The sequence below is a fragment of the Theobroma cacao genome, chromosome 1 (assembly GCF_053813885.1).
Source record: "Theobroma cacao isolate CCN51 chromosome 1, ASM5381388v1, whole genome shotgun sequence".
NCBI classification, from domain to species: domain Eukaryota; kingdom Viridiplantae; phylum Streptophyta; class Magnoliopsida; order Malvales; family Malvaceae; genus Theobroma; species Theobroma cacao.
The window spans coordinates 35,434,755-35,448,396 of NC_142639.1; the positions used below are offsets into that span (position 1 = coordinate 35,434,755).

The window sequence follows — 13,642 nt, forward strand, 5'->3', positions numbered from 1 at the left end:
TTACATGTACTAGTAAGCAAGACATTTAACCTATGTTTGAAAAAAAAAAGATAATTAATCATTGAAATAATAAACATTTTAGAAGGCAAAAGTATTAACGCATTTTAGTAAAATTAAAAATGGGACGAATACAACAACATAATAAATATTTTTGGGAATATAGTAGTAAATTTTTACTCAAGTAATTACAAAAGAATAGCGTAGGGTAAATGGTCCAGGAGTCCAGGGTGGGGGAAGCTTCCCTAGTCACGTACAGCCACTAAACAAAAGTGGCCCAAAAGAAAAAAAACTCGGATCCTCCAATCGCAACGACCCAAACGACTTGCTTTATATTGCCACCATGCCAAGGCCGAGGGGGCCAGTCAACGAAGGAAAAGGTGTATTAATTTGACGATAACACCCTCAACGAAAATCTATAATCACGGTGATATCCAGTTCCTTAGCTGCGTAGTTCTTATGGGTTCTCTTCCCCCTTCCCCCACAACATATCTTTCATAATATATCACGAACACCCAAAAAAGAAAATAGAAAAAACCCTCCCAATCTCGCCTTCTCACTCTCTTTCTCGCCTGAAAAGGTCAGTTCTTTTTGTTTTCTTTTCTTAATTTTCTTCTCTCATTTTCCTGTAAAACGCTATTTTTTTTTTCTTTCCAACGGTCAAATTATAATCCATTTTTGATCATATCTTCTTTTCTCCGCCGCCAAACAGAGCATTAGTTTCTAAGTCACTTTGCTTCGTTGCATGTTAGGATTCCCTTCGGATTTTCTTTCTGCTTTTATTGTTATATTCGCTTTATATATATATATATATATATATATATATATATATATATATATATAAATTCAAATAAGAATCTAGTGTTTGAAATTCTTTTTTTTTTTTGCCTTTTAATTTGGCTTTGTTGTCCTTTTAACCATCGAACAGAGCGCTAGGGTTTCTACTTTTGATTTATATAATTTTTTGATTAATTGTATTCTGATCCTTAGGTTTTCTTTCATCATTAATTAAATGAAAAATCGTGAGTTGATGGTTATTTCATGTACTAAACAATTTTTCTTTGTTTTCTTCAATTCCGTTGCAAAAATAAAATTCTGTGGTACGCGTATGTTGAGCATGTTTATAATTATGATTTTTATTGAGACTATTTTTTTTTTTTTAGTTTACAATGTTGATTATTAATATTATGTACATTTTTGTTGCTGTATTTGCAGGTCCATAGCTTTCCAATATGGGGTTTAATAAGGTTTATCAATGCTTGATGAATATATTTCCGCAGGTACTTCCTTTTACTCATTTTTAATTCAATGCTGTTATTGGATTTTGTTTTATTGTTATATAAACACACAATGTTATAAGTTGGAAATTTTCAAATTTGCTTGCTATCCCTTTTTAGTGATTTTGAAATCATCTGGTTAGAGTTTAATGGATTACTTCAGCTTTCTGGTTTCTGGATTATATCTGAAATTGTACTCTATACTCTGAAAATATAACCATCCAGTAAAAAATATTTTTCTTTCACCTTCTGCACAGGTTGATTCACGCATTCTAAAAGCTGTTGCTATTGAGAACTCTAAGGATGTTGATGCAGCTGCAGAGATTGTTCTGTCTGAGATTCTTCCTTACCTGTCTAAACAAATCATGGCTGCTAGTTCTTCTTCACAAACCCAGAGTCCTCAAGTGCAACCAAATGAAGGTAGCTTTTTTCATGATTTACCATTTGAGTTGGTTTATTCTGCACTGTGTTTACGCTATTTTATTTTCGCGGATTTGCCTAAATCAACTAGTGTATGGAAGGTTTAGCTATTTATCTTTCACTGCTTGTTGTTGTGGATTAGAAGGTAACCGCTATTTTGTCTATGCATGTCTATTAGTGGCTTGTTGGGTTTTATTCATTGATTTATTGACTTGTTCAATGTCATATATTGCTTGTTGAGCATGTAGCTGTAGATGAGGAAGAAACCGATCAGTTGAGGCGGCGAAAGGTATTATTGGGGAAAAGAGCATGCTCTTCTACAGAACCATTGTTGGAAACAAATGAAGTTGGTAGAGATACTCGTCTTACAGGTGCTGCCAACAATGTGAATTTTCTTGAGGCATCAAATTCAGCAAGTACATCAAAATTTCATGAGAACAACAATAATGAGGCTGCTAATATTGAAACTGAGGAATTGATATTACTGGGCAACCCTCTGGAAAACACTGCTGAAATTGGGAAAGATAAGTCTAGTGTCATCTTCAATGCTTTAGGGATTGAGAATGCTCTGCTAAGTGCAAATCTTGAAAGCAAAGAGTCAGGTTCGCCAAGTAAAGACCAAGCCATAGACATTGAAGATGGGTTTGTTAGGAGTCCCCATGTTTCACCAGTCACTTCGGCTTATGATTATACCTCACCTCTGGAGAATACTGGTAGTAGTGAAAGCTCAAATGATGATTTAAATCTTGATGGACCTCTGGATTTGAATGCAGATTTATGCAGAAACAGTTCATTAAATGGCACCATGGTAGGGGAAGAAAATGCTGTGTCTCTGCTGGTTCCATCATCTTCTCAAGAACAAGTACCAGAAGGCCCAAGCGCTTCTCGTCATTCTGAAAGTGGTTCTATGATTCACTCTACTGATTCTGAGAAACAAGGAAGTTGTTCTGTAGAACTTAAATCCCAGCAGGACTCCATTAGTGAAATGGGTGATATTGAAGATGATACCTTTGATCCTGTTGTCAGTAGATCTGGCCAAACATGCAGAATTGATCTACTTGAAGAGATAATTGAAGATGCCAAAAATAACAAGGTTCTCTTTGCTCTAAACTTTTTACTTTCTTTTGTAAGTTTTGGAGGTTATTTGGGTATGAGAATGAATCCTATGCAATGCTAACAATACTACCAAGTTTGTTGTGTCATTCAATCGTGGCATGAGGAATAAAATATCATGAGGTTCTGATGGTATTGCTGCTATATATGAAGCATTTTTAATATGAAAAGTTGGTTCATTGTTTCTTTTGTTTCTATTTGGTAGAACAGAACCTTAACTTATCATGTTTTGGTGCAGAAAACCTTATTTCAGGCCATGCAGTCAATTATAAACTTGATGAGAGAAGTTGAACTTAAAGAGGAAGCTACAGAACAAGCAAAAGAGGAAGCTGCTAGGGGAGGTTTGGATATTCTTGTCAAGGTGGAGGAACTTAAACAGATGCTGCCACATGCAAAGGAAGCAAATGACATGGTTGAACTCTTGTTAATAACTTGCATTTTTAAATTACCAATTATAGAATGTGGTTACATGATTTTTGAAAGAGCATGAAAGCTCAGTCATTGGTGTTCCTTTTGCAGCATGCTGGAGAAGTATATGGGGAGAAGGCAATTCTAGCTACTGAAGTGAGGGAACTTCAAAGTCGCTTGCTCAGCTTGTCAGAGGAAAGAGATAAATCTCTTGCTATTCTTGATGAGGTATTCTTGGAAAAAATTAAATTGGTCATCTAGTAGATATTCAGTATAGAATTTGATTTTGATATCTACTGATAGAATTATATGCTGTAGAATGTTTCATTTGGCTATTTAGTTATCTGTATGTCATAATTTGTCTTGATCCGGGTTTATCAATATGTTTATTTATGTGGTGGCGCATACTGAGAAGTTGTAGTTTTCGCAAAACACATATTGATTTCATGTATTGTGCAAGAAACTGATATTTGGTTGAGTTTCTTAATCCTGAGATAAATAAGCACTTTGCTTGAAACAGATTCATGACTGAATATTTAGAGATTTGTAATAGATCATCCTTGGAATTTTATGATGCATTTAACAGGAGCATAATATTGATATGGATGACTTTGAGCTTGCTGGAATTTTATGGTGAATTTGGTTTTGATATCTACTGATAGAATTATATGCTGTAGAATGTTTTATTTGTCTATTTAGTTATCTTTATGTCATAATTTGTCTTGATCTGGGTTTATCAATATGTTTATTTATGTGGTGGCGCATACTGAGAAGTTGTAATTTTTGCAAAACACATATTCGTTTCATGTGTTCTGCAAGAAACTGATATTTGGTTTTCTTAATCCTGAGATAAATAAGCCCTTTGCTTGGAACAGATTCATGGCTGAATATTTAGAGATTTGTAATAGATCATCCTAGGAATTTTATGGTGCATTTAACAAGAACATAATATTGCTATGGATGACTTTGAGCTTGTTGTATTCTCATCTTATACTTCTATACATTTTACCACAGATGCGTCAAACCCTTGAAGCTCGACAAGCTGCAGCAGAGGAGGTGATGAAAACGGCTGAGCAGGAAAAGTTGGAAAAAGAAGAATCTGCCCTTAACGCTCTTGCTGAACAAGAAGCCATTATGGTGAAGGTGGTTGAAGAGTCTAAGATTCTACGGCAGGAAGCAGAAGAAAATTCCAAGGTAGCCTTCATTTCTGTGCACTCTGTACTAGTGCTTAAGAATTTTAAACAAAAGTTATAATAGATTACTTATTTTGGACTTATTATATTATATATTTTTGCTTCGCTGCAGTTACGTGAGTTTCTTATGGACCGCGGTCAGATTGTTGACTCCTTACAGTAAGCTTCATCATCTGATTATTTATTTATATTGATTTGCATCCAGCATGTTATCTTATTTTAAGTCTGATTTGTGAGTTTACTGGAAAATTGTTGACTGGTGGGAGAGGTGAGCCAGTTTTGGTTGGTTGTTTCAGTTTAGTTGATATGTTGTCAGTAGTAGTATGAATGTAAAGTGGGGGGCCAAATAATTGAAGCACTATGTATATTATGGTTATGCCTCTGGTATTCAGGATGAAGTCACACCACTTGATATCCAACTCCATGTGGTAGGATGGAGCAATACATGCTTGATATTATTGTTAGTGGATATATTTGAAACTATGTTCTGATAAACTTAAGCGATTTAAATTTACTAGCTCTGATTTGTCATTAGCACGAGGAATTAAGTAGTAATGAATGAAATGGTAACATTTTCCATTTCATAATTTTTGCAGGGGAGAAATATCTGTTATTTGTGAGGATGTGAGATTGCTTAAAGAGAAGTTTGATGAGCGTGTTCCACTAAGCAAATCTATATCCTCGAGCCAAACCAGTTGCATCCTGGCCTCCTCTGGCTCATCTCTTAAAAGCATGGCATCTGATCTTGGTTGTGAGCAGGGGGAGAAAGCTAAAACCCCAGAGAAGAGAAGCCCAACCCCATCTGTTAATGGGCAGTCACCAAAAAGCAGATCATTAGAGGAAAGATGCAAAGCTGATGGCAAAGAGCTTTTGGATGATGGGTGGGAAATTTTTGATAGAGATGCTGAATTTTGAATTGTACAGCGAAGCTACATGAATCATCAATGCAACTTATGAACATCAAAAGGGTCGCCTCCAGTTATAAATGGCTGTTCGAAGTCTGCAATTTTATTTTAATAACCATTTCCTAGCTACTAGGATCTTGGATTCAAGCACTTTTGAGTGACTTGGAATTTCCTTATCATATATATAGGCATTTTCTTTGAACATTATATTGCTATATTAGTAACAAAATACTATTGCAGTACATTTGTACAGCATTAAGTAACGAATAAGTGAGTGCATTTATGCAGGTGCCCTGTTTTGTGTGTATATGTTTAGTGGCCGACCCACTGAAGATCGTGATCATTTAATCTTGTGGTGAATTTAGTTGGTAGCAAACTTGGGAATGCGTAACCTTAGTCATGTCCTGCGTCTTGCTGTATACAGTTGGATCATTTCATGTTTTAAGAGGAGAACCAAATTAACTTGAACAATCAATCATCCTGGCATGACAAACCATTGCGTTGGCACATAAAGAGAAGCTTGTAGGACCGAAAGAGCAAGTGCACTATTTACAAAAAATTGTAGTAGCATGTTAACATATCCGCTCTTTCTTCTGTAATTCATGTTAAATTTAGGCATCGTTCATCAATCAGACAACCCCTTCTACGTCTAATTTCTCTACCTCCTAAAGAAGAAAAAAGAAAACAAACCAACAAACCAAAAAAGCCCCCCCACCTCCTCCGCCTCCCTAATTGAAAGCGTGATTTCTGTATCTAAACTATACACCACCTCCACCTCCCCAAGACCCGACTCCTCCAGCCTATTGAGAATTGGATTCCAGATTGAATTGAACTGGACCCAACCCCAAGGCTAGTCCTGCCAACACAGCAGTAACACAGTGCATCGCCATATAATATAAAGCCTTCCCCGCTGCTCTCTGATTTGCTTTGAACACCTTTGCCATGACCGACCCTTCGTACTCCTCATTGAAAAAGAGCTTTCTGCCATCTCAAAAAAAAAAAAAAAACAGAAGCAGAAACGACAACTGACTACAAGAGTGGAAGCACCTGAAACCCTTTTTCTTTGTAATTCCTGCAAGTGGCTGAGAGTTGTGTTTGGAGGTTGAAAGTTGAAAGGCTGTGGAAGATTTTGAAGCCCAATTTATAGGAAGCCGAAGCAGTCGAAGATATGAGTGGAGCAAATATGTGGCGGGTGACAAATGTTGGCCCCTGGTTGGGTCTTATGGCATTAGGTCCCACTGTTTAAGTAAGAGGACAATCAGAGGTATTAGCTTGTCTGCTTGCCAAACTATCATGAAAAGGACTTATCATCAACTTCCCCCTCTCGGAGAGTCATCTCTGTCCCGCATGCATCATCCATTCATGCTTTACCTTACCTTCATTCATGCACTTGTTACCAATCATCACACTGTACACCAAGTACAAAGTTTGTAGTAGTTAGTTGTTACTTGTTTATTTATTCAACCCAAATTTTGTTTGTTCTGTATTTTGCCATTATTGCTTGGGTTTTCTAGAGTTTTAGGAGGAAGAAATTGGAACTCCGAACTCTGTTCTACTCCCTCCTTTAAAGCCTAATTACAAACCACTTGATGATTAAATCGTGGGGGGGACAGAAAATCAGAACCATACAAAAATACGGGTGCATCAATCAACCATTGTTAGTTATTAATTAAATGTTTATTTCTTTCAGCATGAGCCAATAACACGTAACAGCAGCTTTAAATACGTTGCCGGGGTCATATGACTAAAGGTATATTTTAACCCACAAAATTGCTGACAAAATCAGCATCATTGAAGGAATAATGAAAGCGAAGTGTCGTTGAACCTTTTTTAAAAATGAAATGAATGTACACCTAATCTCTTTTATTTCTTAATCAAAGGCCAGGTGCCTGATGAGTCAATGCCACAATCGAGTCCAAAAAGACCACTACGCCCTTAATAAGCTGCTTGCTAAAGGAATGGGTGCCTCTCCGCCCTACAGTACCCACTAATATTAGCCCTCGTAAATGGTGTTAGACCTATCCAGCGACAAACTCAATACTGACTGGATTAAAATTTGAAGTTTAGTTTAGGTCATACTAGTATTTACAAAAATTGATCACTGCGCCAACAACACTCTTGCTACTCCCCGCTGTCACGTGTGCGGTGTCGGAGATAAGGCCAACCGATGCACAGTCCTAGTCAATCCGACATGCCGGCCACCTATCATTACCAGCCGTGACAAACCAGTTTAAAAGTCAGTTTTACATGCACCCCATGTTTCATAAATTGCTGTCCTACTTATCCTCAAGTGGGGTGCAAAGTCGTGATTCCTCCCTCTCAGCAACAACTTCACAAGCCCTCTAATGGTGAACACATCGGGTCATGTTGGTCCATCACTTTCATGTTAATGGGCTGAAGCGTGCCACATTCGTTCTTAAGAGAATCGTCGTCTTCGAAAAGGAGATGATTGATGGTTCCGTATGCGGGTCCGGCCCACGTGAGAAACTACCCAACTGTTGTGGTAAAGATTGGCATGGGAAAAAGGGTTTATAGCTACAAGCTTATCCGATTAAGAAAAGCAGAAAAGAAAAATCAGAAGACAATTCTTCTTTCCGGTGATATAATCGTGACCAATATGATGCAACTAATGTATGCTCTCAATTTCATCGGGATTTAAGCTGTGCCCGTGGTGATGGTGACGGTGATGATAAGGAAATGCGCTCGTGAGAAAGCAAAACAAGTGGGGTATTGTCGACAAAATGGTTTCCAAGTATGAGAATGTTGCCGTAAAATATGAGAAAAATCCTAGTTGTCGGGAGAGATTTTCTTGCATTGTTATGATCAAGATTCATAGGAACAGTGAGTTGGTCAAATATAATCAATGCAAATTGCGAAGACCTTCGCTACACGTCTGGAAAAGAGAGAGGAGTTTGTTTGTGTTGTGTCCACCAATGTGATAAACACCCGAAAAGTTTTCAACGTAACCAACAAATTCTTCCATTACTATTAACACCAGCTGCTTGATGTAACCTTTGGGTAAAAGGTTATGTACTGCAACTGCATATAAGCATAAACGTGACCAGCTGTTTTTTTAAGGAACCGCACCCTCGGTACGGTCTGCAAAGTCGTATAAACTGGACTTGATTGTAAGCATAAATGTTGGCTGTTTTGAGGAATCGAGCAATCGGCAGATGGTTGCTTCTGTTCTGATAATATAACCTTACTCTGAAGTGGTTCACGGCTTGGAGTTAGGTGTTGATGTTTTAGAGAGAGGGCGTTATATGGTCGTCAGAATCCGCAAATGATTTTCCCTATACAAAATGTCTGGGAACAGTTCTAAATTGGTGCTATCAGCCATAGGTGACAGAGAAATTCCAGAGAGGAAATTAATAGCTTAAATGCAGCAAAGAAACTGTCTTAATGACAACAATGGAAGACAACTAGTTTTTAACTAAAGCAGCGGATGTCATTACATGAGGCACCATCAATATAGATAAGTCTCAATAGTCAATCCACCAACATAATAGCATACATTATCATGGGCATGGCTAACACTTTAATCTCTACATTTTCTCTAATTTTATCTTCCCTTCCAACTCATCCTGTATCTTTCATGTATCCACTCCCAATGCTTTCTTGATGTCAGCCTGTGCCAAGAAGCAAAGCATGAGAACACTTCTATTTTCAAAACAACATAGAAATTAATCTCTTATGCCATAATTAAATTGCACATGTACCAGGAGAAAGGGAGGAGGGAGTACCTCTATGGCCAGTGGTGCGGTGGTTGGGCCATAGCGACCCAGGACATGGCCATTTTTATCAACTAAAAACTTTGTGAAGTTCCACTTTATCCTAGATCCCAGGAATCCAGATTTGTTTGATTTTAAAAACTTGTAGACAGGTTCCGTCTTTGGCCCATTGACACGAACCTATATATGAAAGAAAATTTAGCAGGAAACAGTAACCAGTTCTCATAGAATGCGAAGTCCAGAACATTATATGTTGATTGAAGATGCAATAAATAAAAGAGAAAATGATGAAGAATAAACTTCTTCATAAACTCAATTTAAAAATATCTTTCACTATAATTTTAATTATTTTTAATTAATTTTTTAAATAACTTGACAACAATACCTTTTAAACAATTTCAAATAAATTAAAATGATTTCAATTTTCTCTATCCCGCCATCTAGATAAAAATTTCAAAATTAAATCTTAATTTCTCTCTTATCAAATACTGTCTATTTCACCATCTCAAAGAGCAGAGATGACATCAAGATATGTGCTTTAGGTTCTTAAGTGTATTGATTTATTCATAAAATCTCAAAGTTAAAGGTTCAAATTGATTAGACATATTTATAAATTAAAACACTATCATACTTTGATAACTTACACCTGACTGTGAATAGGCAAATCAATTAATTATTAAATATTATTTTTTAAGCATTGTATCTTTTTAGTCATTGCGTCACTGATTTTTAAGAATTGCGAGATTAGTTTTTAGGCATTACATAACTTAATTATTGTGTCTCTGATCTCGTGTGATTGGTTTTCAAATATTGCATGATTGATTTTTAGGCAATGCCTAAAACTAGTCACGCAATGCCTATCAACGAGTCACGCAATATCTAAAAATCAATCACACAATACCTAAAAATTAGTAACGCAATGCCTAAAAACTAGTTACGTAATATCTAAAAGCTGATTACGCAATGCTTAAAAACAACCAAAACTACTGAATTTTATTAACAAAATTAATAACTTCAGACAATACACTATATTTCATTTAACAACATAATCTACGAATATACCTACTTGACAAAGAATACTCAAAGATGTTTTTCCATATCAAAAACCATCCCAAAATGCTTAAAAATGTTAAAAACGCTCAGATTTTTTTTCGTGTATCAAAAATCACCCTAAAATACTCAAAATGCTTAAAAGTTTTTCTTTCTGGTAAGAAATACTCCAAAGATGAATAGTCTGGTGATGAAAGCTCAAAAGATATAAATCAGTTTAAGGCACAAACCTAAACATATGGATCGATTTCATTAAGGGTAATTTTATCCAAAATTAATTTCTCTTGACTAAAAATAATTAAAATTATAGAGGGAGTTATTTTAAAAACCAGCTTACGTATGAGGGGTATTTTTAAAAAAAATCTTAAATAAAAAGCAATAAGCATGATGAACAGCCAAGCTACTGCTAAAATTGCAGAAATAAGAGCTCTATTTTTTCTGAGAAAAGCAGAAATAAGAGCTTGAATCCCACTTGTAAATAATCAAAGCAACATGACAAGTATTAGAACTACTGAAGGTGCTAAAAGAAAATAGAACCATCTTCATTAATTGGCTAGTGCATTCCCAAAAAGTCAAAAAAGGCTCTACGAAACCTTTATGCATTCCTCAGAAATTGTATGAGTTAGACATATGTATAGAAGTACGCATGAGTATAAAATTTTATCATCATAATTCTTCATAAATGAGTTTTGTGATTATATCTTTCATGCTCAATATGAGCAGAATTCGAAGTCTCAGAGTCTCATACAAACTACCTCACATGTGGAGTCATGCTCTCAAGAACAAAATGGAAACATTATTAGACCTTGCAAACTTTGCCTAGGAGGGCTATTAATCAGAAGTCATTGGACAAGAAACCTTTTTGAAAACTTTGCTTGCAGAAGGATCAGATTGTGTAACTGAAATCCTGCTTGGACTATTGATCATAGAAATTGAGCTTGGATTACCAACCTCCAGTTGAAAACCCAAATATTTTTACATTGGCCACTCCCAAGAATATTAACATTTGAATCGTGACCTTTCAATTCTATATAATATCAGCTCTCAAATGTACCAATATCCACCCAAAGGAAGCGGAGGACTCTGGTCAGCCACTTCCAATCTCATGCTTTTATCTCAGCTGAGAGCAAAGGCCAAAGTGACTTTGAGTCTATGTGTTACTAATAAGATTTAGAAAATCACATCTGACCCTGGAAAAGAACATTTCCTATCAAATGCACAAACACAAACAAAAGATATATCAACGTTAAAGCAGACTCGAGTAAATCCTGACTCCTGTTTCTTGCAGCCAGAAGACAATTAGGCTTCAAGAACAGTTTTTCTTGGAAGAAAAACAACAGTTTCCAATTAATAGTCCAGCATCTACCATATTTTGTGAGTCTATATGTTACTAATAAACACTTTAAGAAATCACATTTGACCCTGGCAAAAAACATTTCCATTTGATAGTCCAGCATCAATCAAGCAGAAAAGGCCGTTAAATGTAGTTCAAAACAGCTGCTTAAATCTGTTAAGACATGCTTGCTCAGCTCAAAAAGAGTGTTGTCCAAAATTGAACACAGTCTAAGCAAGAACCATACACAATGCAGCTTGCATTGTGAACATAAAAAACAAAAAGTCAATAAGCTTCTTTTAGAAATACGGTTCTGAATGTGCTTTGTCCTCCATTCCAATCAACAACAATCACAAACAGGTACAGCACATTAAGGAACTTCAAGATCTGAGTAAAGATTTCATATAAGTGAACAAATATTTGAAGAAGAAAGTCGTGAGATTGTCACAACTGATGATGTTCAGGCAACTTTCAAATACCATTCAAAATTAAGATGCAATGTTAGAAGCTCTGAACACATATAAGGCCTCTATTCTTCTACTATTAAATTTGTCAGGAGTTGAAAAGGAAACAGAGTATATTTAAAAGGTACATCTAAATGGTGGCAAATGCCTGAAGCAGTATAAGAGAGAACCATTGAAGTCCTATCAACAGTTCACCTATTTCTATATTCTTAAAGTAAGCAACATGGGTTGTTAAGGTAATTTGATAAAGGCAAAACCGATCAACAAATGCAACCACAATTAACCCAACCAATGGTCAAATTCAAGTAACTCAAAGCAACATCTCACTTTGCCATTGAGTAAATCAGATATTACTTCTAACAAAAGACATCTGTTATCCAATGTTAAATATATTACATTACCTTTCGAAAAATAGGATATTCAGCCTTGTATCTTGTACAAGCGAATTGTTGTACTTCTTGCTCTGTACCAGGTTCTTGCTTCAAAAACTGATTGCATGGGAATGCCAAGATCTCTAGACCTTCAGTCGGAAAATAAAAGCATCTTCAAGTCTCAATATATCTTGGGCAGAAAATTGTAACTAAAGTTAAAATTCATCCACCTGTTTCATATGACCAAATTGCCTAAACTGATAATTACAAAACCAAAACATCATATCATCATGGAAAAGGTTGTGTACAGCGCTATGAAAAAGAATAAAGCCACTCGGGAAATAAAAGGAAAGAAAGACAAGGTCACAATGGCAGCCTTTGAAGACCTTAAAAATACAGAAACGAATTCAAGAGGGGTCTACACAGATACAAAACGAAGAACATAATCATGCATGATTGGTCTATTAATTTCCACTTTTTTTTAGAAAAAAAGAAGGAAAGAGTAAAGAAAAGAGAATAAACCTTGATCCTTGTATTTGCTGTAAAGATCAGTCAACTGGGTATAATTCGAATCAGTAAGCCCACTGTTCAGAATCACAAATGTATAGAATTCAGATAGAAAATCAGGGAAAAGAAGAACAAAAGAAAAGAAAAGTTAAAGAAGGAAAAACAGAAAGAGAGAAAAGAACCATTTAGAAGCAACATTAACCACAAGGAGAACTTTTCCTTCGTATATGCTAAGGTCCACATCCTGACCTTTGTTATCCTACCACACAAACAACAGAGTAAACCCCCCCACAAGGAAAGAAATAATCATCAAAACCATTTCGTAATTTTAATGGTAGAAGCAGGACAAGAAAAAAGAACCTTGACAGTAAATTGATGGATTGATTTCTGAGGGACCGATTCAGAAGCCCCCATTTTGGTTTCTGATAAGAAAAACAAAAGGAGCTCCCTTTCCTATGGGATTGAATGGTTCCTAAAGTTTAACGAATTAAAGATTTTTGGGTATATTGTGCATTGCTCTATTTGTCTTGTATTTTGTCTTCTGTTTCTGGGCGGTTGGTTAAAAATAGACGAAAACAAAAGCAGGGGAGAGATTGCCTTATCAGCTGGGTATGTAAAGAAGCTTCTACAATAATAACGACAGCGATTATTAATAATCAATATCTTCACAAGGAAACTCAAGTTCAAGATTTGAAGCAGCAGTAATATATGTATATATAGATTACTTGGGTTTGAGAATAACCAAATCCAATCTGAAACGCCCTTTGAAATTTTGTGTTTCCAATGATTATTATTATTATTATTATTATTGATTCTTCCTCTTTGATCTTATCGAATCACGCGGTGTTTTTTACTGTTTTTAGTTTCACTCAC

General features: G+C 35.8%; 3 protein-coding genes across 3 annotated transcripts; 1 reads left to right on the forward strand and 2 right to left on the reverse strand.

The window, feature by feature from the left end:
- Nucleotides 1-421: 421 nt before the first annotated feature.
- LOC18613394 (ELKS/Rab6-interacting/CAST family protein) lies at nucleotides 422-5,620 on the forward strand. The gene is made up of 9 exons (XM_007050605.3): nucleotides 422-577; nucleotides 1,213-1,277; nucleotides 1,532-1,694; nucleotides 1,943-2,787; nucleotides 3,046-3,219; nucleotides 3,327-3,443; nucleotides 4,230-4,409; nucleotides 4,521-4,567; nucleotides 5,005-5,620. Exons 2-9 carry the CDS (start codon nucleotides 1,230-1,232, stop codon nucleotides 5,321-5,323), a joined length of 1,893 nt encoding a protein of 630 aa, XP_007050667.3. The 5' UTR covers nucleotides 422-577; nucleotides 1,213-1,229; the 3' UTR covers nucleotides 5,324-5,620.
- A 258-nt stretch (nucleotides 5,621-5,878) lies between these two features.
- Nucleotides 5,879-6,489, reverse strand: RTFL14 (ROTUNDIFOLIA like 14). The gene has a single exon (XM_018113955.2). It carries the CDS (start codon nucleotides 6,299-6,301, stop codon nucleotides 6,164-6,166), a length of 138 nt encoding a protein of 45 aa, XP_017969444.2. The 5' UTR covers nucleotides 6,302-6,489; the 3' UTR covers nucleotides 5,879-6,163.
- A 2,238-nt stretch (nucleotides 6,490-8,727) lies between these two features.
- Nucleotides 8,728-13,450, reverse strand: GPX5 (glutathione peroxidase 5). Its single transcript, XM_088809271.1, has 6 exons — nucleotides 13,130-13,450; nucleotides 12,952-13,028; nucleotides 12,785-12,846; nucleotides 12,293-12,411; nucleotides 9,057-9,224; nucleotides 8,728-8,942 (listed from the first exon to the last, which is right to left on the reverse strand). The coding sequence occupies exons 1-6, from the start codon at nucleotides 13,181-13,183 to the stop codon at nucleotides 8,907-8,909; spliced, it is 516 nt and encodes a 171-aa protein (XP_088665397.1). The 5' UTR covers nucleotides 13,184-13,450; the 3' UTR covers nucleotides 8,728-8,906.
- Nucleotides 13,451-13,642: the final 192 nt, after the last annotated feature.

Bases quoted from the DNA above. Each gene is read 5' to 3' on its own strand.
- LOC18613394 (XM_007050605.3), top strand. From the start codon at position 1,230: ATGGGGTTTAATAAGGTTTATCAATGCTTGATGAATATATTTCCGCAG. The intron at 3,220-3,326 runs GTTGAACTCTTG...TTCCTTTTGCAG, and splicing joins CAAAGGAAGCAAATGACATG to CATGCTGGAGAAGTATATGG. The intron at 3,444-4,229 runs GTATTCTTGGAA...ATTTTACCACAG, and splicing joins CTCTTGCTATTCTTGATGAG to ATGCGTCAAACCCTTGAAGC.
- RTFL14 (XM_018113955.2), bottom strand. From the start codon at position 6,301: ATGGCAGAAAGCTCTTTTTCAATGAGGAGTACGAAGGGTCGGTCATGG.
- GPX5 (XM_088809271.1), bottom strand. From the start codon at position 13,183: ATGGGGGCTTCTGAATCGGTCCCTCAGAAATCAATCCATCAATTTACT. The intron at 12,412-12,784 runs GTTTATTCTCTT...TTCCGACTGAAG, and splicing joins CAGCAAATACAAGGATCAAG to GTCTAGAGATCTTGGCATTC. The intron at 9,225-12,292 runs GTAATGTAATAT...TTTCATATATAG, and splicing joins AATATCCTATTTTTCGAAAG to GTTCGTGTCAATGGGCCAAA.